Source organism: Rhinolophus sinicus, chromosome 2 (genome assembly GCF_057876585.1).
Source record: "Rhinolophus sinicus isolate RSI-liver-muscle chromosome 2, RSI-T2T, whole genome shotgun sequence".
NCBI lineage: Eukaryota > Metazoa > Chordata > Mammalia > Chiroptera > Rhinolophidae > Rhinolophus > Rhinolophus sinicus.
The window spans coordinates 178,310,244-178,336,947 of NC_142502.1; the positions used below are offsets into that span (position 1 = coordinate 178,310,244).

A 26,704-nucleotide genomic window follows, 5' to 3' on the forward strand; every position below is an offset into this window, starting at 1 on the left:
TCCATTACCGCTCATGATACATTGTATCTGTCCCTATTAGTCAAGAACTTGGAGATGAGGCCTCTTTTTTACATCTAAGCAGTGATCTGCACAAAGCTGCTGGAGAGAAGGAGGGTAGTAAATGTCCACTGAACGAAACAATTTGCACAAATGTTATACTGCCAATAGATTATTTTCAGTACCAATTGGGTATCTAAATGGAGGGCATAGCTTTCCTACGTTGAAAGGTTCTTAAACCAAGAGATTTGCCTTTGATGAAGTGTCCATTTTCTTCCCTCTGTTTGGTGATGTCCTAATCGCTCTGTTTTCCAGCCTGTGCCCAGCTTGTTTGCAGTGATCGTAGAATTTGGTTTTTGTTCTAAATCCAACTGTTCCAGTGTTCCTTGTAAGCAAATGATAGGTGTGCCACTTATAGGACTCGAGTTGGCTGAAAGAAAAAGTTGTACGTTTGCTTTTCTGAGGTTGCTTTGTGTTTCTACGAAAGTTATGACTTCAAGTATGAGAAAATAATTTAGAAGCAAGATGAACGTTGCCAAACAACATGGAGTTCAGGCACATGAGAGGCAGTATGGAGCTGATGGAATGAGCACAAGACCGGAGTCAGAAGATTGAAATTCACTTCCTAATTTCACCAAGCTGTTGCTCCCTCATCCTGGCAAATTTAACCGGGATCTGAGCTTCAGTTTTTGCATCTGTAACATCAAGAAGATGCAGACCACTTCTCAGAGTTGTTCCTAGGACCAAGTGAGGTAACACATGGGTTGGCAACTGTAAAGCACTGCAAATATTATCATGAGGGAGTGTGAGCAAGGAATGGCTAGAGGAAGGGCTGAAGAGGGAGAAGTGTTTGACCTGGAAACCAGAGAAAGTAACTGTTTTCTGGATTGTTAGAAAGGCGCTTTGTGTCTGTCATTCAGTTGGGTAGCTTAAAATCTGGACAAGTCATCAGGAAAGCTGATTTATATTCCTAGCCCTCTCACCTATTGAATGGCGTTAGTAAATAACTCATTGAAAGTGAGTGGCTGACCACATTCTTTCCTGCTCTGATCCGAGACTTATTTTTGGTTAAACAGTTAATTATCTTTTGAAGAGAAAATAATTTAAAAACCTACATGTGTGACCATTTAGTTGCCATTTCTGGTGGTCTTCATTCCTTTTGTGGATCCACATTCCTACCTGTTCTCATTTTCCTTCTGGCAAAGGACGTCTGTTAATGCTTTTTGTAGTGTGGTTCTGCGGCTGATGAGTTCTTTTGGCTTTTGTATACCTGAAAATGTCTTTATTTTACCTTTGTTTTCAAAAGATATGTTCCCTGGGTATAGAATTCGGCGTCGTCAGGGTTTTTTCATTCAGTACCATTGACTTCTTGCACACATTGTTTCTACTGAGAAATTTGCTGTTGTCCTTAACTTTCTCTGTTGGGACATTTTTTTTCCTGGTGATTAAGAGTTGTTCTCTATCACTGGTTTTGAGCAATTTGTGATCTTTGCACATTTTTTAAAAATGTACAATGTAAATGGAATATACAACGTAAATTTTAAAATATAGGTTTCTGCCCCCCCCCCCCCCCCCATGTTTCTTGACCTTGGAGCTGTGCATCTCTATCTCTAGGTTTCATTAAGTTTGGAAATTTCTTCAAATATTTCTTCTGTCTTCCCCTCCCTCTCCTTTGGGGATGGTGTCTGGCAGGAAAGAGGGATAAGCCTCCTACAGTGAGGTGATTTGACCTAGGCCTTGAGAATTGGACAGGATTTGAACTGGTAGGAGACTTGGTAGCTTATTTAATATAAAGGGAACAAGAAGGAAAGGACACCAAGATTTCCTGCCTGTGTGGCGGGGGGATACTGGTACCACTGGCAGGGGCGGACGAAAGGAGAGAGACTTCATTAAAGAGGAAGCTGTTGAATTCATTCTTGGATATGGCTGAGCTTCAGGCGCTTTTGTCACCTTTGAATAGAGAGCACAATAGGCAGAGTTATTAATGTAGGTCTGTTGCCCAGGAGCAGGATTAGGATGAGACACAGATTTGGGAATTAACCAGTAGAGACGTAGCTGAAACCACACTAGATAAACTTCCTGACAGATGGTACACAAAGGACCAAAGAAGGCCCAGTTCCTCAGACATTCCACTTAATAGTAATTTATTCTAGGGAAAGAATAATAATTCACAATGATTCATAAGAGATTCATTAAAGAACTGTTTGTAATTTGAAAGAAACTAAATATCCCACAATGGAGAATTGGTTAAATAAGTAGAATATACAATGGAATACAGTATAGATATTAAAAGTGACGTATTAGAAAAATACAGCCAATAAAAATGTTCACTGTAAGTACAAGTAAGTAAGTTACAGGACTGCAATATACAATGTGATCTCATTTTCAAGAAAAATATATGAATATATAACCAGAGAAAAAAAGAACACCACATAGCTTATCTTTGAGTGGTAGTGTTATGATCTTTATTTTTGCTTATCAACATTTTATAAATTCACTACAGTAAGTTATATTACCTTCTTAGTAAAGCAAAAAATCTATTACAATTTTTTAAAAGATCTAGGAAAAAAGCCTGTGAATTTCCAGACTATGTGGAGTGTGGAAATCAGAAAAGGAAGTGGCAAAGGAAAGAGACACTTTGTGCAGAATCAGGATTATACACCATCCCTGCAAGAAGGGGCGGGTGGGGGGGGGGGTGGGGAAAGGGCACCAGCCAAAAGGGGAGCTATCTGAACTTTTAGAAGAGGCCTTTGATTTGATGATTGAGTCATTAGTGACTGCTCTAGAGAAGTGTGGAGGAGAAATGGAGGAGAGGGTAGTCATTCCCTGGCCCAAGATGTCTCATGACCATAGAGCCAGTCCCTCAGCAAGGCTCATTTTGTGCTGGGACGCAGCCCTGTCATCTTTCACACCAGGCAGCCACTTTCTTGCACCTGCCCTTGCAGTGGACTCACATGCAGGCCTGTCGTGAGACTGTTAGAACCAGGACTTGGCAGACTCAGTGTGTCCATTGCCTCCAGGGATAAAATGCAGATTCCCAGGCTTAGTCCCAAACTATTTGAATCAGAATATCTGGGGTGTGGGCCCAGGAAACCTGCCTTTTAAAAGCCTCCTGGGCGATTCTTATGCACAGTCAAATGGCAGAACCTCTGCAGTAGGGCATTGGAGTGACAGGCCTCCTTTTCCAGGTTTTTGTTTTGTACACAGCATCAGGACTGAACCTGGGAGTTTCTGTAAATAGTTTCCCCGAAAATAAGACCTAGCTGGACCATCAGCTCTAATGCGTCTTTTGGAGCAAAAATTAATGTAAGACCCGGTCTTATTTTAATAGAAGACCAGGTATAATATAATATAATGTAATGTAATATATACTGGGTCTTATTTTAATATAAAACCGGGTCTTATATTAATTTTTGCTCCAAAAGATGCATTAGAGCTGATGGTCCGGCTAGGTCTTATTTTCGAGGAAACACGGTAGTACAAGTGGGTGTTTTGGTTACAAATCAGTAAGTTCAGGATGTGGAAAAAATAGCTCGGAATTCACCATGGTCTTGCATGTGTCCTGGGAGCCTTTTGAAGCTGGTCAATAGTGCACAACCAGAAAAAAGAAAGGACTTTGCTCCCGGAGTGAGCCTGTTGGAAGAGGCCTTCACTGAGGTTCCCCATGGGCCGAAGCTGACGTCTAGTGCAGCTCCCTACTCACAGGATGCCAGAGGCAAGACCAAAGAAATCCATCTGCCGAGACTACCTATGAAGCTGAAAAGCTGTCAGAAAGTGGTTAGATGAGCCAAGCAAGGGGCCCCTTGATGAAAGGCTTGTGTGGATACAGACACACAAAGATTCTTATTGAATTACGAGCAGAGACCTCAGGGAGGACCCACCCGTCCCATTATAAAAGATGCATAAAGAAATTGTGCTAGACCATATTGCGGTTTCCACCAATTTGTTGTCTGTTTCATGAAAGGCTTATACTCACCACACCAGGCTTGGCTGTGTGACTTGCTTTGGCCAATCACACATGAGCAGAATTGACGTAAACCACTTCCTTGCAGAAATGTTAGAATCTGTCATCTGGTTCTGCCATCTTTCCATTCTGTCACAAGACCAGCATGTCCCAGATTGGGGCTGCTCCTTAAAGCCAGTTGCCAGAATGAAGACAGAGAGGAGTCGCTGCCACCTACGGAGGACACGTAACAGCAAGAAACAAATCTTTGTTGTGATAAGACCCCGGGGGTCAGTAGTTACCATAGCATAAGCTAGCCAGAGCTGACTAATAGCGTTTTAGAAGTGTAAAAACAAAATAGCAGTACTAAAGTGAATTTTTAATTCCCTAGCCTAACCAAATAGTTTTAATTTTTACATATGCCTACATGCAAATGTGCTGAAAAAGACCAGTTCGTGTTACGTTGCTTCTGAACTTCACAGAAGGAGCCAGGTGGTGGAGGAGGCCCAACTCCCCACTGGAGGAGGCCTGTCCATGGAGCCAATGACCAGCACAGAGCTGTCTGCTGTCACGCAGTGAAGTGAAACAGCACAGCCATTTCCTTGGCATTATTCGACTCTTGAAAAGGCAATGCCAGGCGATTTCTTCTACAGTCTTATCATGCCTGTTTATGGTCCTGCCAAGGCAGGGCTAAGTATCAGCGCTCTTCTATGATCTTCCATTTCCTGCAGTCTCAGTCCTGCCTTAGACTGTGAACCTGCACTGGGGAAGGTAGCATTTACCGGGGTCCAGCAGGGAACAGTGCAGGCTCTGCACGCCTGGAGCCTACAATCGAGTGGGGTCAGATTGGATTTTCCAGGAAGTGAAGTTGCAACGTTTACGAAGTGAAGTGACTTGAGGGTTACAGTGTGGAGTGTGGATTTTAAAGGGCAACAGTCTGGAAGCAGGAAGACCGGATGGGATCTGTTGGAACTCTCGTTCATTGTCATGTTTTATGATCCCACTCAAATGTCACCTGCTTTTAGAAGCCTTCCTGGGGTTCTCTGGCAGAGCCAGTCTCTTTCCTGAAGTCAGATGTTCCCTTAGGCAGGTCCACCATTTATCCTTGTTTCTCTCCCAGTAGACTGAGTTCCTGGAGGGTCTCCTGGGCAGCGTCCAGCCGTGTGCTGCCATGACCACTCTTCCAGAGAGGAAATGGGATGTAGGGAGAGAGACTCTGAAGCTTCTGTGGGTACAGGCTGTCCTTCCAGCTAGCAGAGGGCTCTCTGAGGAATTTGTTTGACTTTCTATTCCCAGTAATATAAGTTCAAATGTTTACGGATGTTTGAAGCGGGGATAAAAGCCTTGCTATTCATGCTGCTAGAATCTGTGAGGCTTTTTTTTTTTAACCGAGAGCCCACAGCAAACCTTTGGTTACTTGGCTGGGGAAAGGAATGTATTGTGAGGAGCAGGATGAAACCTTGAGGCGGCCAGAGCTGGACGGAGCGGGAAGGCAGAGCCTAGTCCACCTCGCTGGGACCCTGGGACGGGCCAGAGGCGCCGGGGGTCAGGCCGGGCAGGGGTAGGAGCAGGAGTGGAGGGTCAGGCGGGCTGCGGCCCCGGACAGGCCATGGTTTAGAGAAGCAGAGCCGGGCCAGGTGGCGTCGGTCGAGCCCACTCAGCCGAGGCCCGGCCGCGGCGCAGGGCAGGGGCGGGTGGGGTCTGGGCATCGCGCCGCTGGCCCGCTCCGCCCAGACATTCCGCTTGCGCCGCTGGAATGCGCGGGGCCGACTCCCTGTGGCCCTGGGCGTGTTTCCCGCGCTCGCGGCCGCCGGGCGGGGCGGGGCGGATCCCGGCCGCGGGACCTTTAAATCGGCCGCCCCGGCGCCGGGCCCAGGCCGGTGACTGACTCCGCGAGTGACGACCCGACGCCGGACACCATGCCGCGCCGCCTCCCAGGACTGCTCCTGTTGCTCTGGCCGCTGCTGCTGCCACCGCCCCCCGCGGCCCCGGCGAACCCCGGCCCCCCGGCCCGCACGGTCTTCCGGAGGCTGGGGACCCTCGGCCCCCGGGGCAGCCCAGGACGCCATCCCGCTCCTGCCGCCCCCACCGGGGCGCCCTACTCGGGGACTGGCCTGCCCGGCGGGGCGCGCGGCGCAGGTACGGCCCGGGCGGGGTGGGCGTGGCGCACCGGGGAGGGACACCCGGCAGGGGGCAGAGAAGGAGGGTGGGTGGGCTGGGATCCCGGCACTGACCTGTTCCCTCCATCCCAGCCTGAGCCAGCGTGGTGCAGGAGAAAAAAATCCCTCCCGGATGAAACCTATGGGGAAACTGAGGTACAGAGAAGGAAGGGAGAGGCCTGAGGTCACTCGTAGTCAGGGCTAGGATTTGGGTCTCCTGAAGCCCAAACCCCCGTAACTGCCCCCTGCAGTATAGGGCGGCTGTGGGAACGTGGCGCCTCTCAGCTCTCTGTCCCAGTGCTTACCTGTGGCCCACCTGAACAAAACCTTCTGAGATTCTGCGTTTCGTTCTGTAGAAATAGCTCCGTCTCTATCGCTCCACATCAGTGCTTGACCCTTCCTCCCCACCTGCAAGCCCTCAGGCCGCCCCAGCCCCGTCTAGGATCTGGGCCAGAATTCAGACTTTGCAGTCCTGGGTTGGGGTGTGAGGCCAGGATGAAACCCGAGTTGCCCTTGGATGCCCGGGACCTATCCTTAACCATCCTGGTCTCAACCTCTGTTCATCCTGGTCTCAACCTCTGTTCTCCGGCCCTTGGCTGGAGTTTTGCTTCAGCTGACTGGGCCCCAAACCCAACCTGTGCTCTCAGGTCCTCAAACACCCAAGACACTTTGGGTCTTTGGTGAACAATTCCACTTCCCTTTTGGGTCAGTAGTTAGTTCCTGTGACTGAGCAGCAGATCTAGAGCAGCAGAGCTGGACGATCACATCACAATCCCTAAGGGCACATGGAAACATGCTTGTCAAAGTAAAGGGACCCAGCCGATCAGTGTCAGAGCTCAGAATAAAACTCAGGGGTCGGAAATCCCTGGAAAGCGTCTTTCCACTGCTACAATCTACCAACTTCTTAATGTGGTTTACATGAGATGTAATCTTCATTACCCAAACTTCAGCTTTAGTCTTGCTAGAGAGAGGCTGTACCAAACAATTTTCTGGGTGTCTAGTCTCATGTGGCTAGTGATGCTGCATGCCTGAGATTGATTTGTTTTGTCTGTCCCCTTCTTTCTGGATAGTGTTGAGAAACATCCCAGGGATTCTTTCCTGCACCAGCCCCAGTGGGCAGGATTTGAAATGGCGACAGCATTGTCATTGAGCCAGGAAGTGCCAGGGTTCACAAGGGTTAAGTTCAGCTGAGCTACCTGGTTGCTCCAGGCGAGGAATAGGGGGAAAGCCCTTCTTGTAGAAGTTAGTCTTACCTGTGGTCCTGACCCACCTCCCTTGTGGATAGGACTGGGAGGGGGAGGAAGGATTTTGCATGGGGTGGACATGTTCCCTCTAAGCAGCCCTAGTCCTTTATTACCTGGAATCCAAATGGCTCTTGAATGATAATCCTTTAATAAACATCACATTCCACTCTTTTCCAAATTCCCTCCCTTTTCAATCAGACAGCATTGTCATTGAGCCAGGAAGTGCCAGGGTTCACAAGCGTTAAGTTCAGCTGAGCTACCTGGTTGCTCTGGGCTTTCATTTCTAGCATAACTATCAGAAATTGGCAATATTGTGAGTATGAAAACGTGTTAGGAAATTCAGATTCTCACTTTCTTGGTTTCTGAGAATCAAAGTGCTACTGTCTATTAAAGGGGAGTGAGATTCAAAGGCAATTAATGATGGGGCAACTAATACTTTCCAGGAGGATTCGAATCAGGAAGTAACCAGATGATCACAGAATTTCCCGCTATCCGTGTCAAGCCCCCTTGTATTTCTATTGCTGTTGCAATAAATTACCATGAAATTGGTGTCTTAAAAACAACACATTTATTATCTAAGAGTTCTGTAGATCAGAAGTCTGACACCAGTCTCACTGGACTAAAATTAAGATGTCAGCAGGGCTGTGTTCGTTTTAGAAGGCTCTAGGGGAGAATCTTGTCCTTGCCTTTTTTCAGTTTATAGAGACTGCTCTCATTCCTTGGCTCAAGGCCTTTTCCCTCTGTTTTCAAATCCACCAAAGGCAGGTTGAGTCCTTCTCACATCTCGTCACGCACATCTCTTCAGCCTCCCTCTTCCGCTCTTAGGGACTCTTGTAATTACATTAGCCCCACCTGAATAATCCAAGATAACCTCCCCATTTTAAGGTCTTTGACTTAAACACCCCGGCAAAGTCTCTTTTGCCATCTAAAGTAACACTCTTACAGGGTCTAGGGATTAGAACACGGATAGCTTCGTGGGGGGCATTATTCAGCCCACCGCACCCTTGTAACTTCACATAGAAGATTCTGTGTGAAAAGCCAAGTGGAGAAGGAAGGAATCACACATGTTTACTTATGAGAACATGACCTCGATATTAATAAGGGCACCAATTAGGTGTTAGGGAAACATTGTCAAATATGGGGTTCATATCATGCAATTTTCCTCTTACTCCAGGTATGCAAAAGTACCTAGATCCATCTCCAAGAAGAACCTTTTTTTTTAGGAAGAACTTTCAACATGCGTTTTCTTCCTTGCTCCTGGTCTGTGGTAATTAAGGGGTGAAGGGAAATTCTGGAGATGTTTTTTTGAAAAAGATTTAATTCCTTTTGACTTAACTAAATACATGACATGCAGCATATTTCAGGGTAGTGGCTGAAAGTCAACAAGCAGAATGTTTACTAGGTGCATGAGATAATGTTGATTTTTGTGGTGGAAAATGTTGCCTCAGAGAAAGGCAGCCATGCAGCGAAAAGCCCCCTAGGCTGGGAGTCAGGAAAGCTGGACCAATCCATGTTCTATCACCTTCTAGCTCGTACGCCTCCCTGAGCCTCACCTGTAAAATGGGTATAAAACAACCTCTGCACCTCCTACTTCACAGGCTTATGTTGTTATCCTGTGATCTCTGAAGTGTTATTGAAAGTAGGATATTATTTGTTTTCTTAATTGAATACCTTCAGGAAGCAGGATAAAAGGATACTTTTCCGTTTTTTAAAGAAAACTATAGGAAGACATAATTCTTGTCTCAGATAGGGCTTTTTCTCTCATAAACTGCTTAGCATAGGAATTTATTTTGAATCCACCCTTTCCCCCGACTCACTGGGTGAACTGCCTTAGAGTAGCATTGACTTCCAGCCCCTATTATGAAAGAAAGAACTTTGATTGATGCTTCATGCACAAGGATCTTATTTTTATTTAGGCTTGGTGTGTACGATGAGTGTGTGTGTGTTGGGAGAGAAGCAGGAATGACTTGAAAAAGACATTCAATAACTGGCTTCTGTCTTAGTCCGCCCTGACTTTTGCACTTGATTTTGGTGGCTAAGAGAGGGAGGAGCACAGAATGAGATTGGGTCGAGAAAGGATAAGGAAGATAGATTAAAAAAAACAAAAACTTATTGTGTTACTATACTGTGTCAAGTACTTTTCTTTAAATTAGTTTCAGGTGTACAAAACAATGTACTAGTTAGACATTTCACCCCTTACAAAGTGATAACCCCCCTCCCCCAATCTGTTGCCCCATCGTATATATCTATTACAATTCCATTGACTCTATTCCCTATGCTATATTCTATATCCTGTGACTATATATATTAAATTATAGTTGACATACAATATTATTCAGCTTCAGCTTCAGGTGTACAGTGCAGTGGTCAGGCAATGTGTACAGTACAATGTATCGAGTAGTTTTGTGTAGGCAAGATATATAAATTCCTTGAGGGTAGGGAATCAGGCTTATTTGCTTTTTTAGCCCCAGGGCTTAATATATGGTAGGCCCTCAAAAACTTTTGTTGAATGAAAAAATGCAAGAGAGGTGACTAAGAGTTTGATGGGGCAGTAGAATAAATATCAAGTCGCAATCTCTGCTTCTTAAGACAAGTCAACTCACAAAATTGGAAGTGCAGTAAACATGTATCAGATTAAATTGTTATCCCTCTTTCTGCTTTCAACTTAGCTCAGGCTGGTTGTGCCCCAGAGTTCACGAAACATGAGTGAATGACCAGGCAGGGGAGATTTGGGCTACTCTGGAGTAGTGTTCACCCCCAGAGAAGTGGGCAGGGTAGTGTGTAGTGGAGCTGCCTGGGAGTTTGTCCACCTTCCACTCTGTTGAGGGACACTGTCCCATTGCCTCAGAGGGCCAAGGTACCCATGAAAGGTCTGGAATCCATTCATTCCTGGGAGTCAAGAGGAACCTTGGGAACAAAACTTGAAGCAGAGGTATGAGGTTCTAAGTGAAATTTCCAAGCTCAGCCAGCCTATAGGTGAGACATCTGGGGACACTTCATACTTCTATGTGAATTCTCACTAGGAAATTCTGAAGGCCCAGGTGTTTGTGACATCCACAGGGCAATGGTTTTGGGGAACATAGCAGACAGTGGGCATTTGGAGATTAAGGGGCTGTTGCTTGGCTGACTTCCAATCCCAGAGGTCTCTGCGTGGGAGCAATTGCCCCATTTCTGATGATGGTCAGATCACTGCTTAGTCATGTCTGTCCCCCACACCTTCCCTTGCAGGTGTTTGCAAGAGCAGGCCTTTGGACTTGGTGTTTATCATCGATAGTTCTCGCAGTGTACGTCCCTTGGAGTTCACCAAAGTGAAAACCTTTGTCTCTCGAATAATCGATACTCTGGACATTGGGGAGGCAAACACGCGGGTGGCCGTGGTGAACTATGCTAGCACCGTGAAGATCGAGTTCCATCTCCAGGCCCACTCAGATAAGCAGTCCCTGAAACAGGCCGTGGGGCGAATCACGCCCTTGTCTACAGGCACCATGTCGGGCCTGGCCATCCAAACAGCCATGGAGGAAGCCTTCACCGTGGAGGCAGGAGCTCGGGGGCCCAGCTCCAACATCCCTAAGGTGGCCATCATCGTGACAGATGGGCGGCCCCAGGACCAGGTGAACGAGGTGGCAGCTCGGGCCCGGGCGTCCGGTATTGAACTCTACGCCGTGGGCGTGGGCCGGGCAGATATGGAGTCCCTCAAGCTGATTGCCAGTGAACCCCTGGATGAGCACGTGTTCTACGTGGAGACCTATGGGGTCATTGAGAAACTTTCCTCTCGATTCCAGGAAACCTTTTGCGGTAGGTCTTTGCTTCTAATTAGAAAGGATGTTATTGTCAGACATTATGAATCCAAAGAAAAAGAATTTTTTTTTTTGGTGGAAATTTTATGGAAAACTGAAATATAAGCAATGCTTTTTTGGGTGTTTTTTTCCTTTTTTTTTTTTTTACCAACCTCAACACACTTTGTTGGTTTAGGAATATAGAGCTGCCTTACATATAACTTGGTTTGCTCATAAAACCTCCATGTTTGCATTAGAAATGTGCAGGTCTGGAAATATCCAGGATAAAGGATCCTGCTGTTCTCTGATGGGGTCAGAAAAAAATAAAAATAAAAAATTCAAAACGCCTCTCTTCTCCCCTCTGCCCACCACTACATTTTTTCCCCCAGATATTTTCTTTAGCTTTACCATCTTTATATTTCACAGAACTCAGCTTGTTTTCCTGCAGAAAACAGGGCCCTGGGTCTGCCCACAAGGATCAGCTGGCCCATGTTCCAGTGTAACTGGCAACCAGAGTGACATTTAGTGAATACCTAGTTTTCAAGTTTGGCTCTTTCTCTGATTAGTCTCATGGAGGCATGGGGTTAGGAGTCAGGGCGAATGGGATTTCCCCTCACATCTGAGGTAGAAGGAGCAGGATTTTTTCTTTTCTTTCTTCTTTTTTTTAATCATTCTGTTACAGTCCTTCTACTCCTTTCTTCTTTTAGGCTGGAGTTTGAAATTGGAATTTGTAGCATGGATTAGCCAAACCCATGAATAGGAATCCATTCAATGATGGAGTTTATTGGTAGTCACTGATCAAAATGATGAATTTGTGGAACTCACACTTTTTTATTTTTATTTTTAAACTTGTTTCATCCCTCCTCCCACCCTTCCTCCCTCCCTCTCTTCTTCCCTCCCTCCTTTCTCTTTCTTTCTTTCTTTCGCCCTTTCTCTCTCTCTCTCTCTCTCTCTCTCTCTCTCTCTCTCTTGTGCGTGCACGCTTTATTTTCTTTCATTTGGAGATAATCTTCTGAAACCCTCTATAGAATTTCCCAAGCAGATGTGGACAAATTTCTAGTTCAGGTGAATTTTAAAACGTAAATACCTTTTGCTATATAATCTATTCCACATTTATTTATTCAACATGCATTTATTGATTGCTGATGATACAAAGATACAGTTAATCCCTCTCTACCATCCAGCAATAGTCTCGGGGTGGGGAACGAGACAAACGAGTGAACCAATAATTACAACTGTAAATTTCAAGGAGACTGTATATCTAAATTAATGGAAAACTCAGCAATCACCGGTTTGTCAGGAAATGGGAGATGAAGTCTTGGTCTGGAGCAAAGTTTGGCCTCATCGCAGGGAGACCTGGCTGGGATCCCCTTGTCTCTCCTGTCCCAGGACACTGGGCTTTGACAAGCGGTCATCGGCTTTGGTGGCATCCACTTGGCATTCATTGGTTTCCAAAAGAAAATGGCTTTCTTTCTCCCAGGAACATTCTCCCCCCCGTCCCCCCAACACACCTTGTGGGTGAGAACTTTTCCATAGAGTCTCTGGTCTGTGGCAAAGTTGGGTCTCAAAGCTAGCACCTGGGGTTGGGCCTGAATGCCATAAAGTAACAAGTGGTGAGTGGCAAACTTTTCCTTCTGGTACAAAAGACCTGCTTGTTCTGGGGGGGCAAAATGTCCTCTCTATGGAAAAAAAGACTGAGGAGAAGCTTGTCCATCGGCTGGAAAGATTATTCCATGAAATGGCTCTTCTTGGGAAAATATTAGCCTTGTCTTGTTGCCAAAACGGTGGAGGCTGGATTACCTGCCGCAGGGATGCCAGCCTCCTCCAACGGGCCTCCTTGGTTTCTCAGAAATGACTAAATTCATTGATTCTTCTTTCAAAATGTCTCACTAAGAAAGAAAATCCAATGCGATATAATTGGCTCCAGAAGGGAAAAGATGGAGATGCAGTTTAGCTAATGTAGTCTCATTTATTTTGTTCTTTCTTTTCTTTTTACGTGTTCTCATATAGCCTATGAGTTTATTCTCCTTGCTGATATTAGAGGCCCTGAAGATGTGTAGGTATACAGTTGTTGCATATTCACAAGGCAGTTTACCTGTATTGCCCTCCACCATTTGCATATGCAAATATGCATTGCCGCCCAGGTGTGAGTGAGTACCAGGCCTTGAAGAATGCCTGTGTGTCAATTCTGTTTGGGCACGAACTATAGAACCCTTGGAAACCAGATTCTGGCTGCAATGGGCCAACTAGCTCATAGGACTTCAGGAAGTACCATATTGTTCTCCCCATTTCTTGCTTTGGGGAAGCAAAAGTCTTTTTTATGAGCAGGTGAATAAGTTGAATAAATACCAAGTTGCCTGACCCACGTAAATGTTTGGCTTCAGCTCCAAATTCAAAATTCTTGTTCTCTTTTGAGACAGTCGACAACAAGATCTGTGATTTTAAATTAGTAGCATTGCTAGTTTAAGAGTGGTATTTCTAATAAGCCAGAGGAAGAAACAAATAGCTGGTTTTTACAGTAAACTAAAGATAGAATTGGAAAGAAACCAGACAGTGATGTCTTTTTGACATGGGAGAAAGTGCCTGAAATGTTTCTTACGTGTTGACACTGACGGTTGTCAACTTCCTTTGCACAGCAGCTGTGGATGCATGCATGCTGGGCACACACCAGTGCCAGCATGTGTGTATTAGTGACGGCGAAGGCAAGCACCACTGTGAGTGCAGCCAAGGATATTCCTTGAACGCCGATAAGAAGACATGTTCCGGTGAGGCCTGCTTACTGCATGGTGGCTGACTAGAACTTATTTGGGGACCTACTCTTCTGGTTTGGAACTGGCCTTATACTTTTCTCCTAACTGCCTTTTGGCTGGTTTCCTGTTGCTTATCAAAAATTTCCTCGAAAAGGAACATGAAAAGTGAGACAATATGTAAATAAACGTATTATAGTACTTATTACTAGTTTTAGAGAAAAGAATTAGTAGGGAAAAGGGCTAATAAGGACGGGGGCCAAATTCTCAGTCCTTTTGAGGATCTGGAATTTTTTCCTGGATTTTGTTTAATTAAATACAAGCTACCCTTTCTTCCCTGTGGTCATAGGTACTCATAGAATCTAGAAGAATAAAATTTAGAGAGGGCCTCACGATCCGGTATAGGAATACTCACATACAGTCAATAAAGAATGGGAATTAGGCCCATTTGAAAAAAAAAAAAACAAAACAAAAAAAACCCTAGAAGAAAGATTTTGAGAGGAAGAAAACATAGAGATCATTTAATTCAACCTACTCATTTTATAGATAGTGAAATTGAGATTCCAAGAAGGGAGAAGACTTACCCATGTCATAGGGTCTGTTAGGGAAAGAGCCAAGACTAGAAAGTCAGTTCCCAACTTCTAGGCCAGTAGCCTTCCTCTGGTGCCAGGCTGCCGCTTGTTAGCTGTGTATATGTGTGTGTGTGTGTGTGTGTGTGTGTGTGTGTGTGTAGTGTGGTCCGCAATTACTTATTTAGCACATTTCCATGTGTTCACATTTGTCCTGATCATTTTTGATAGCTATCGATAAGTGTGCTCTTAACACTCATGGATGCGAACATATCTGTGTGAATGACAGAACTGGCTCTTATCATTGTGAATGTTATGAAGGTTACACTTTGAATGAAGACAGGAAAACATGTTCAGGTAAGTGGAAGAGGAGGCTTTACTATTGCTACTTCCCTGTCTACCTAGCTCCCTGGCCAGGCTTGGAGGGTAGGTCATACTGACGGGAACTTGATCTGTTTTCCTCTCTTGCCACCCTTGGCTTTTTCCATTTCTAAGTCTTGTAAGAAAAGTTAGAAATGGTAGTTGGTATGTATCACGGCCCACATATGTGCATGTGTTTTTCATTCCCTTCTTTGTACCCAGCCCCAGCAGTCCTTTCCAAATGTTAAACATAATTTAACAAGTGAAAATAAAAAATAACACCCCACAAGATATTGATTACTTACAAAGGGAAAACAGTAACTTTATAGTGGGGTAATCTGGCGGACATCACTTTGACCAAATGATCAAAGTTAACGTCAACAGTAGTGACATAGTGACATCATGCATTTCCTGACAAGATGTACTGAGGGCACAACAGTACTTCTGTGGTATTATATTATATTATATTACATTATATTATATTATATTATATTATATTATATTAGTTATATTATACCTGGTCTTATAGTGAAATAAGACCATATCTTATATTAATTTTTGCTCCAAAAGACGCATTAGAGCTGATGGTCCGACTAGGTCTTATTTTCAGGGAAACACCGTAATAGTATTGCATCAGTGTTAATTTCCTGGTTTTGATTATTTATACCATGGATACAGAAGATGTTAACATTTGGATGAAGAACAGGACCTCTTTGTATTATTTATGTAACTTTTTCATATGGTGAAATTATTTCAAAATGAAAAGTTTAAAAATAAAAAACAGTTTAAAAATATGTCAGTACTGAGTGACAATTTGGGTGTTGTGTTCTGATGTTGCTCTTGAGTCAGTTGGCCTCCTTTGGACTCAGTTTCCTCATTTATAACAGGAGAGGGCTGAACTATGCTTTCTTCCAACTATAATTCTACGTATTTCTCAATCTAGTGTAGTTAGCCGTATGACTTAGTATTCCTCTGATTCAACATAATACAAATAAACATAAAAGGAATGCTTTAGAAACTCAATGTAGATGACTTTGAAAAGGAGTTGGGGAAAGTAGAACAATATTGTGTGTGTAGGATTTTTTTTGTGTGTGTGTGTGTGTAGGATTTTGTGTGACTCAGCTAAGATCTAGTAAGAGCAGATAGTACTGATGGCTTTGAAAGGTTTCTAGTAGGCTTTGTTCTTACATATTTCTAGCTGTAAATAAGATCTCTATGTGTGGTTAATAAAAGACTTTCCCACTTTTAATTTCCTTTCTCCTGGACTTTTGTCTGGCAGCTCAAGATCAATGTGCTTCTGGTACACATGGCTGTCAGCACCTTTGTGTGAGTGACAGAGCTGGGTCCCATCACTGTGAGTGCTATGAGGGCTACGCTCTGAATGAAGATAAGAAAACCTGCTCAGGTAAGGCCCACTCAACAAATTCTTTTATACTTGACTCTTTCTATTGTAGTGAAACCAACTTGCAATTCACCGGGACAGAGGTATTTCAAGGTCATTTAAAGAATCAGGCTTCAGACAGTTGACTGTTCTTCTAGACTAAGGCACGTATTGCTCAGAGGGCAATGAGCTCACTAGATTCTGCAAACATAGATGTCTTCAGAAAATTGCATGGAAATGGCTAGGCAGTGGGGGATATGAGAAATCTAATTGAATGTAGGATCCTTCTCCAGGAAAGTTTTATAGCTCTGGACACTGGGGGCTTGTAAAGCAAATAGGAAACTTTAGAGGAAGTTGGTTGGACAGTAACCATTTGGTGTGATAGGCTGAACTGATCTTTTTCCAGTCAAAACTTGGCCTGGAACTTTTCTGTAGCGTTAATCTTAAAGCTGGATCGTGTTAGCAAAGGAGGCTTTATAAATGACTGAATTAGACCCACACAGATCTTCCAGTAAGTCTGAAGCAAGTCATTCCCTGACGGTTTCTAGATGATCAATCTTTGGTGAATCTGAGCTTTCTGACTTGGCTAGTGAGCCAATGCCAGAACGCTAATACTCATTAATTTGATTTAAACTCACTGGCAGAACGGGGTGACATTTATAACGTAAAAACACTCTGAAGACAAATTCCTAGCTCTCCAGGTGGTGTTCAGTTTTACATATTCAATATTTTTTTTTTTAGATTTTTATGTATATTTTCTTCTCCCTTGACGAGATATATTAGGTGATCTTTTTAAGAGGGATGCAGGGACATGGCATATAACCAATTCCATCTTTTTAAAAAAAGAGATTGATGACAGAGTACTGAGCACCTATTTTGTTCCCAGGACTGTGTTAACCACTGTGGAGATATAAAGAAGCATACGTTTCTGCCTCCGAGCAATTTACAGGCTGGGGGCAAAGAGAACCAACGCCTTAAGAAAGCAGAGATTAAGTAGCCAGGGAGAGAGACTGACAGTAACTAAAGGCTGTGGAGGCTGGAAGGCGATGCAGAGAGGGTGGGACTGGAGGTGGGCCTTAGAGGATGGTAAAGGTTTAGATCAAAGAGTGGAGACATCGAGGGCCAGGGGAGTGGCTTGCGTTGGCTTGTGCAGGGGCTAGGACTAAGTTAGGTGGGGTAGCAAGGTCTCATGGCTGAACTTCTCAAACTGTTACAAGTATCCCACTTGGTACTTTAAGCTGCCAGGAATATGGAAGACATGGGAAAAGGAAACAAAAACAAATTTACATTTAAATTAACAGATATTAGGGAATAAAATGGAACATTTTGTTTAAAAAGTTCCAGAAAACATCAAAGACAATTTTCAATCAAGGCAGATGATCCCAGGGATACTCCCAGATAACAATAGCCAATATATACTCCCAGATAATAATAGCCTACTGTATGCATGCGTGATTCTAGGCATTTTGGACATACACATTCACAGCAAATTGATGAGGGGACCGAGGCACAGACAGATTAAGTAACTTGCCCATGGTCACTCAGCTAATGAGTAGTAGAGCCAGGATTTGAACCCAGGCACTTGCTCTGGTGGTTACACATGCTCTTAAACACTAAGCTCTACTGTCTTGTGGTACACAGCGCAGGATAGCAAAGGGAGATAGAAGAGAAAGACAAGAAGGCAGAAAGTTAGTATTTATATATTTCGGAATAATAATGGATAGTGCTCTAAAGTCGGGGTACATACCACGGGTCAGTTCCCTTCTAATGGCCTGCTTTCCCCTTGCTGGGGAGTAGGAAGGCTTCTAAATAAAATGTAGAGGCCCAGATGAGCGGCCAGGGATGGAGGCATGTCCAGTTGTTACATCTACAGTTGGCTACTAAGCTGGGATGAGGGGACGAGTGAAACGTCCCATTAGACATTTTGCTGGAATAATCTGAATTATAGTGATGAGGGGGAATATCAGTGTTAAAGTTGAAAGGACACTTTATGGATAGGTTACACAGTTCTGTTTCGTGCAAAGCTATTTTATAGGTAATAATGAGCCTTGGAAGGTTTTTGAGCATGGAATGACATTTAAGAGAAGAATTGGAGAGGAACAAATCAACTAGTTTGGCCCCTGTGATGGTAGAGGAAAAAAAAACCCTATGTGTCCCAGGAAGCCTCTCTGGGTCTGCTAAAGGAGAACTGCTGTTTTCATTTGTCCCAGGTCACTTGGGTCAGGGGACTAGTATGGTACTTTTTTCTGTTCCCCACTCAAATTTAGGCAAACTGTCTCCCTCCATGAAATGTATTTACTTATGACATTTAAAAATATTTCACTATCCAATCCAATACATCATTTTTCTCTTTATCTGCACACACACGTGTGTGTGTGTGTGTGTGCACATCAGTGTTTTCTGTCCTACTTTGTAAGCTATCAAAGGCAGACCCTTGGTCATTGGAGTCTGTTTGTACAGCATCAAATTTATCTCCATGTGCATGTTGGTCCCTAATAATAATTTTGATGGTGGCGAAGATGCATAGTGGAGATGTCAGGCATTGATGGTCATCAGGGAAGGCTGAAGGTAAATTCTGGAATAGAAGCAAGACTCAGGCAGCCCCAGTGCTGCAGGCAGGAAACCTGAGAAGGCACCTCTAGATATTGGCAAGAAACACAAAGGAAAGGGGTGTACGCAATAAAAGGTGAGGCTAAAGGGATGTGAGATATGGGAAAGGAAAGGAAGCTTCTTCCGAAACATAAGAGACTTGTTGTTGATGAGTTGAAGGGTTCGTTCTCAACACTCGTTGGGACCAAACGAAGGCATTTTTCTCGCAGAGGTCTGTGCTTAGTTTCCTGTTGTAATTTGTGTGACTGTTTTCTTTCCTGCACTGCTCCTGGTCAGTTCGTGACAAGTGTGCTCTGGGCTCTCACGGTTGCCAGCACATTTGTGTGAGTGACGGGGCCGCATCCTACCACTGCGATTGTTACACTGGCTTCACCTTGAATGAAGACAAGAAGACATGTTCAGGTAAAGACCGTCCCTTTAATCCTATTTCAGTTGGTAGGACCACCTAGGAGGAAGCCTGCATCTCTCCAGGTCTGAGACACAGTTCGGGTCTTCCTCCTGGTTGGAACCCTCCCGTGGTTCCCAGTTGTCATTAGAATGAAACAATTCTACTGCTCCATCAGACGTTCTTCCCTCCGTGATCTGGTTCACCCTCTCTCTCTTTAATTAGAAAGAAAAATCACTCTTGAGCGTGTTTTCTATTCCTGGAAGGTGGGGATTCCAGCGTGATTTATAATGGCGTAGGCTCTGGCCTTATTTGTTTAGCCATTCACTTATTTATTAATATTTGCTCAGCAACTGTTCATGGAACTACTATTGCGTAGCTAGTACTATGTTAGGTCCTGCGGAAGGAACTGCAGACAAACCTGTGTGTTTTAGTTTGTGGTGTACCAGTCTTGCATTTCTTTTGCTAAATTTATTCCTAAATATTTAATTCTTTTTGATGCTATTGTGAATGGATCCATCTCTCCACTTTCAATCGTGCTACGTCCCAGTTGTCCAATTTCCTACGGGGTGTCTTAATTAGAATATCCCACTGAGCGTATAGTCTATTGGGCAAGATACACTGGGAAAGTATCCTAAGTACCAGTTTTATCCTCTGCATAAGGACGAAGGGCATGCACTTGGTATTCAGTAGTTACTTTCTGGTTTACTAACTGACTGATTGTGTTGGGATTCGAGTTGACCATCCCTCAAGAGGTCAGCAGGACTTGGACAGGGAGATAGATTATATTTAATCAAGTGAATTTATGGCCCCCTAGCCCTATATCATATCTTTGTAGACTGTGGGAGAAAATGTAGGAGCAAAGGACCACTCCCGATCCTCAGGCAATAGTATTACTCAATTGGGAGATTACACATCAGTCTTTAGACCTGGGAAGTTACTCTCATTTCTTTTAGGCAACTTTAGGGGCTACTGAGTAGGAATAGCTGCCTCAGTGAATTACAGAAAGAAATAGGAGTTAGCATCAGTCTTCTAGGTTCTTTGCTTAAATGTCAATGCAAACCTGAATTTTAGTTCCAAAGCATTTATAGGTAAGAACCAGAAGTCTCAATTTAAACAATTCAGTAGAATAATAGCCTATATAGAAAATCAAGAATTATCAAATTTTAATCCTTGAAATATTTTGGCCACACATATAAAGGTTTTCCTCCTTTTCATTTTTTAATGAGGACACCGTATCACGAGATTGTCTTATGTGCATTCTTGGCTTTCTGCTGTATGTACCATCCTTTAAAAATGTTACTTTGTATCATGGAAAATATCAGACAATCCCCAAAGTATAGAGAACAATGTAAGTTTACAATTGTCAACTTGCCCTCAGCATCTCCTAATTAAATTTTTTCTGTGACATTAATGTTCCAAACTATTTTCTCCTTTTTGTGTGCTCTTATATCCTCTTACCTTCTGGAAAATGCATTTTGGTAAGTCTTAAAAATGGAACCAGCGAACTGTAGATTTCCCGATTTCCTGTTTCTAATTAGCGATAACATTTTGTGTACTATCCCTGTCATCAGCCATTGAAGAAGCACGAAGACTCATCTCCACAGCAGATACTTGTGGATGTGAAGCCACCCTGGCCTTCCAGGATAAGGTCAGCTCGTACCTGCAGAGGCTCAACACCAAAAATATCCTTTCTGAGAAGTTCTCTGCTTCTGCTTAAAGCCAATTGTGCTACATCCCCATTGTCCATTTTCTATGGGGTGTTTTAGGTACTACAATTGAGCCAAACATTTTAGGATATTCCACAGGATAAGGGCCCTAATTCCTTAAGTGCTAAGGTGAGCAGTAGTAATACTGTACAGCTTTTATTTTTTAAATTTAGACTTTTTAAATGTTTTAATAGACTGTTTCACCCATTTAATATTTAGTTGGAAAAGCTGTTCATTTCTTTCTCTAGTGCTTTTCCATGCAGTATATGCTCCTAATTGAGCTCTTATTAACAGATGGAGCTATTCTGCTGTGATTACTTAATATGCCTTTCTTAGTTCAGAGTCTGTACATGCACAGAATGAGTCAGCTGATTGATGGGGTGTGATAGCTCAGATGGCACGTAGCTGTATACTTTGGCGAGACAAGTGGTCAAAAATCAGATTTCAAAATGTAACATGGTACCATCTCAGAAACTTTCAAAATTAGTTCTTTAGCCAAAAGGAGTAAATCAGGAAAAGTACTTTTTCTTAGCACAGCTCAAGTTAACTACACTGCTCCTAGGGATCTGAGAGGAGTGGGATTTAAATTGTGATAGGGCTACCCTAGAAGTATGCAGACTTTGAAGACTATGCTGTGTGTGGAGGGGGAGGGACAGTGGGGGGCAAAAGTTTTAAAGGGATCAGTGTCCAAATCCCTCACTTCCTTAAACTGATCTCCCTAAAATATTACTTGGGGTCAGCTGGCATTCTCTTTTCCCATCTCTCACTTCAGTATCACTACTCTCTTAACTTTACGTGAGAAAGGCATACATACATCTCCCGTAGCCTGAATCTTACTAAGGTGAATTTCTTGGAAAAGTAAACTCTCCAGAGAGCCAAAGGACAATTCAACAGATTTTCAAATCAAGGCTTCATAAACACTGCTCCCCAATCAATTCCATTAAGCGATACCTTTCAAATTAAATGTTATCATTTATTTTTTATTTTAATGTCAAAATTTGTAATTTATTTGTTTGGATCCATTATGTGCTCATAATAGTTGTAATGACAACTCAATCCAGGTGATTTAAAAAAAAATTAGGGTCTTCTATGGTCAAAGAAAATTTAAAGGTAATTTCAATATAAATGTGTGTGGGTTTTTTTTTGTTGTTTAAGTTTACTTCAGAGAAGTATAATAGAGTGATCAAGAAAAGATTTCCAAGATTAAAAGTAGAATAAATTTATGTGGAGAAAGAAAGGAAATACAAATTGCTTTATTGTAAATATTTTATTTTAGAAGAATGATACTAGGTATCATTCAGTATGGTATTAATATTACATGGGATACATTAAAATTTAAATTTTATTTTAGAGAGTCAATATTTACAACATCGGAAAATTCATATTTTGTTACTAAACTTATGAAAATTTTTGTATAATTTAAATATGCACAAAACATTGCTTATTTGTCAAAATTATTTTAGGGGACCTATGAGCAAAAATGTTTGAAGACTACTGCTTTATATCATGCTCTCTAAAGAATAGAATTTCTGAATTTTAGAATACATTAGACTTTTGATGAGAAAACAATTTCATTCTTTTTCTTTATTTACAATATAATGTGATTATTCTCTTTTATCTTGTATTAAAGTGTTTAAAAGTGTATTTATGTTTTCTAATGTCTATAAATAAGTGGTGTTGGCCTTAACAATTAGCCACTTGATGACATTCTGGCGAAGTTGCAAGCAAATGAATATGGACAAATACATCGTTAAATTGCTCAAAATTTTCACCTGGAAATATGGAGAACTTTGTGTATTTAATACTTTTGAATACGCCAATGTTCCTGTTAATAATTTGCCATTACAAACGCTTGAATATTACTGGATAAGTAGTTTGAGGATCTTCTGGAGAGTCAGTATCATTTTTCTAAGGAAATAAATGTCCAGATCCTTATTAAAAGCAAACTTTAGTGTCTCTAATCTATGACTGTGAAATGGATGGTAGGAAATAAATGAGAAGTTTAATATTTCTTTCTTTCTTTACTAATTGAGCCATTTAATTTTTAAATTTTTATATTAGTAAGATAACTTATATTTACAATGGGAACTTTTGATCTATTTTTCTCTTGATAGTATTTATAGTGTAAACCAGCCTTATTACTGACAGTATAAATTGTACAAAGTATTTACACATAAAAAGTTATTTTAATTAAACTGAGATGAAGAGGATTTAGAACTGTTTCTTTAATACTTTTTGTTTTTTGCTCATTTTTTGTTAATTATTGAAGCTGTGATCAGAGGATGATAATACATATATCTAAAACTACTTAATACAGATCGAGTGACTATTACATGCCATTTTTAATTCATTCTGATGTTAGAAAGGATACACAACTAAAGCCTTTAATTGTGAATTAAGAGTGTTATAACTTCTTACCAAAGACAAAAAAATCCTAAATTTACTTTAGGATCCAGTCAACAAAATTATATATTTATAAATATTGCTGTAACAAGTAAGAAAACCTAATGTTATCTTTTTAAATGTGATAAGCCTAACTTTTCACTTACATATTTGATGATTACAATTTTTTTCAGCTTTAAAGCTTATAACTTTTAGAAGAAAACAATCCTTTAAATTGTGTACTACTCAATTTTTTCTGTTTGTATTGTCTTTAATATAATAAAAAGTATCTTCATATATTATTGTCATGGTTTTTTTGGTGACTTATTATACCAATTTTGTCTTTTAACATATTTCCTTAAACTGAATTAACAATTGGTTAAATATATAACAGTTTCTTGTCAAAGAACACAATGTTGTGACTCTTCCTATAATTTCTTCTCATGCTTTTAAAGTTAAAAAATGTAAATCAGGTTAAATAGAAAGGCTTTAATCAAGAAAGTTGTGGGAGAGGGAATAAAACAAAATTATCTAAATTTAGATAAAATGATGAGAGTACGTACATGCCTGAAAAGCAAATGTAACCTACAGATGTAAACCCAGAAACAGTCAAAAATCTAAAATATAAACTTTAAGGGGAAGAAATGAAAAATAAATCCATTAAAGACAGTATATATTATATGAAACATATATTGTTATCTCTTAACAATGTTGAAAGGACATGACACAGAGCAGTATTATTTCCCAAATATATTTGAGCACAGAACCAATAATATATATTATTAATAATGTATCACAGAACAATAGTGTTATAGAAGGAATAAATGAGATCTCACGTGCAAGAACTAGGGAAAGGTATTCAGAGGTGATTTTTTAAGAGTGTGACCATTAGTAACTAGCTTCAACTAATCATGTCTTAAATTTGACCAGTTGGTTGGAATCCCGTCTTAGATAATACTCATTTGCTTCAAGAGTCCAGTATAAGGATCCTGTGAGTAGGTGTCAACATACCTTAGGAATTTAGTTTGGTACTGAAAAAAGATACACATATATTTAAAAACAAATACATGTATTATCTGAATGGGATGGGGATTAAGTTTGGAAAGAATTTCTTAGGGAGACATGACTGGTGCGATGTTTGGCTAGGCACAATTGGCCAACAGGGTAGGAACATCATAGGATATATAAAATGGCCTTGGAAGCAGAGAGGAATGGTGGGTTGCAGAAAGCATACTGGCATTCTTAGAGTGGGAGCACCATGGTAAGACATTTTAAGATTGAAGGAAGATCTGATTTTAGCTGGGGTTTAGATTTGCTAGAAAAGGACCATTGTTAATTTTTGAGTGTTCTGGGTGACGCAATTAGACTCAGGTCAAAGATTTGAACGTTGTTTGCCTGAGATGGAAAAAGACCAGGTGGGGGAATTAGCTACTACACTGTACGTGCATGAAGTACATACTAGATTATACAAATCAACAGTGGTAGTCACAGAATATGGTAAAAGGGAAAACTAGAGATCAATAAAAAATGGGTGAGATATAATTTCATGGGAGTTTGTGCCCTCTACCTGAAATTGTGGCGCTTTTTAACTCCCCAAGGATTCAAAGAGGACAAAGGAGAATTGAAGAAAGAAATAAGGTAGAAGAGAATATAGAACAGTTAACTCCAGGCGAGAAAATAACAAACACCTCAATTATTTAAAAATGGAAAGCTATGCCCCAATGGCAATTATATGCTGTGATGGCCCAAAGCTCATATATTCTTTTTATAAGGACCCTTGGGCTACAGTAACAGCTTAAATAAGCTGTTAAAAATTTCTAAAACGAACAGAATAAACACAAACTCTTACTCCCAAATTGGTCCAGAGGGTTCTCCAACACCCAAAGGCGTAAGGGTAGGTTTGCAAGCTCTGAAAACGCATGTTTGCATTTTCATTTGCCCGAAGGCGCTAGCCTACCCAATGCAGTTAATGACTTTTCCCTTTCAACAATGTTGGGACTTTGGGGGATTGCAAAATACCCAATCCTTGTGACCTCATTTGAATGAGCGCCTTTCCTCCTAAATTGATTCTGACACCTCGTGCGTGTTTCACCGCGACCATCCAAGGTGTGGCGAGTGCTCCTAGCCCGCTGAGACTGAGGGCATCTGAGGCGCTGAAGGTCAGCGACCCTGCCCCAAGCAAGAGTAGAAAAACCCTGAAACACAGAGCAGGGGTAGCCATAGCATCCGCCCGGCGATACAGCCCCCGACGCCCGCGCAGGCGCACAACGCCCGTCGGCTGAGGCGCGGTCGACACCGGAAGTGTCGCCCGGCGCCCCGGATGCAACTGGGCGGCGGCGGTTGCCAGGGCGACGGGAGCTTTAAAGAACCGCTGGTACTGGTGATTGGCGACTTAAAACGAGTTTCCACTTGCGGGTCTAGACGGCTGGGGTCGTCATCTCCGGGGTCCCAGGATGTTCTTTTACCTGAGCAAGAAAGTGAGTTTTCCAGGGGGCTCCCTCTCTCCTCCTTCATCCCCGCATCTTGCGGGAGATGACCAAATCCCGCCCGCGAAGCTAGGCGTCCTGATAGCGGCGTCGCAGTCCCTCCCAGCCTTCCTTCCCGGTCCAGCATCGGACCGCCTGCATCCTTGCCCGAGTCCCACACAGTCCTTGGCGGAGCCAGCAGCCGTCTCGCACGACTCTGTCCCATTCTGTCCCCTTCCTGCCCCTGGCTGGGTCCTTCTGCGGCGCCAGCGGGGCAGACCACTGCGTGCTTCCCAGTCTTTCCAACACCTGCTGATGATCCAGGTGACTCAGATTCTTTGGACCATCACGGGTCGCCGAGCGAGAGAAAAAGACTAACAAAAGGGTAGCCTACGTGTCGTGTGTGGAAAGGGAATTTGGACTGAGGGTATGGATTTATGTCTCCGTGTCCCCCTCCTCCCTTTTAAAAATCCATCAGGCGACTCCCCCGTTGGGTTCCTCCGTAGTCACTGCCCTTGTCGTGTGTGCACTTTTTTTCTCTTCCGAATGGTAGGGGCCCCGCGCAGTTCAGTGGGACTGTGTCCCTTTTCGTAACAATTCACACTTCTGCAGTTCTGACCGTTTTTTCGTTTTGGGGGCATTTTCTTCAGTCTTCATCGCCTGTAGACTCTCACTTCCCAGCTCCTTCGCGAAATACTGTGAGAGTGGCTGTGGTTGCTTTTCAGATTGCCATTCCCAATAACGTGAGCCTGAAATGTGTATCTTGGAACAAGGACCAAGGATTCATAGCATGTGGTGGTGACGATGGATTACTGAAAGTTTTGAAATTAGAGACCCAGACAGGTAAGTAAATGTAAGCCCAAATGTCTGAACTTGATGGAAAATTGGCTCATTTGTTTGAGGGTTGCTCATGTTATTGTCAGTATGCAATTTTAATTTTTTAAAAGGCCCCCCTCCCCAAACCCGAACACTTTGTG

General features: G+C 42.6%; 2 protein-coding genes across 7 annotated transcripts in view; both read left to right on the forward strand.

Annotated features, from left to right (window-relative positions):
• The first annotated feature begins 5,648 nt into the window (after nucleotides 1-5,648).
• On the forward strand, nucleotides 5,649-23,559 carry MATN3 (matrilin 3). 4 transcript variants are annotated; one of them, XM_074331725.2, is made up of 8 exons: nucleotides 5,654-6,079; nucleotides 10,572-11,138; nucleotides 13,756-13,884; nucleotides 14,667-14,792; nucleotides 16,075-16,200; nucleotides 19,063-19,188; nucleotides 20,746-20,856; nucleotides 22,579-23,559. In XM_074331725.2, the coding sequence occupies exons 1-8, from the start codon at nucleotides 5,860-5,862 to the stop codon at nucleotides 22,632-22,634; spliced, it is 1,461 nt and encodes a 486-aa protein (XP_074187826.2). In that variant the 5' UTR covers nucleotides 5,654-5,859; the 3' UTR covers nucleotides 22,635-23,559. The 4 variants fall into 4 exon arrangements, with proteins under 4 accessions (XP_074187828.2, XP_074187829.2, XP_074187826.2 ...); XM_074331726.2 differs by having other exon boundaries at nucleotides 5,656-6,079; nucleotides 13,759-13,884; XM_074331727.2 differs by lacking the exon at nucleotides 14,667-14,792 and having other exon boundaries at nucleotides 5,649-6,079.
• A 2,022-nt stretch (nucleotides 23,560-25,581) lies between these two features.
• Nucleotides 25,582-26,704, forward strand: part of WDR35 (WD repeat domain 35) — a 55,227-nt gene continuing 54,104 nt past the window's right edge. For 2 of the 3 annotated variants that reach the window (XM_019755205.3, XM_019755120.3), the window contains exons 1-2: nucleotides 25,582-25,739; nucleotides 26,453-26,570. In XM_019755205.3, the coding sequence (XP_019610764.3) occupies nucleotides 25,716-25,739; nucleotides 26,453-26,570 (142 nt within the window). In that variant the 5' untranslated portion in view covers nucleotides 25,582-25,715. Of the gene's footprint in view, nucleotides 25,740-26,027; nucleotides 26,155-26,452; nucleotides 26,571-26,704 lie in introns of those variants that run through there. The other variant, XM_088796278.1, reaches the window with a different exon arrangement.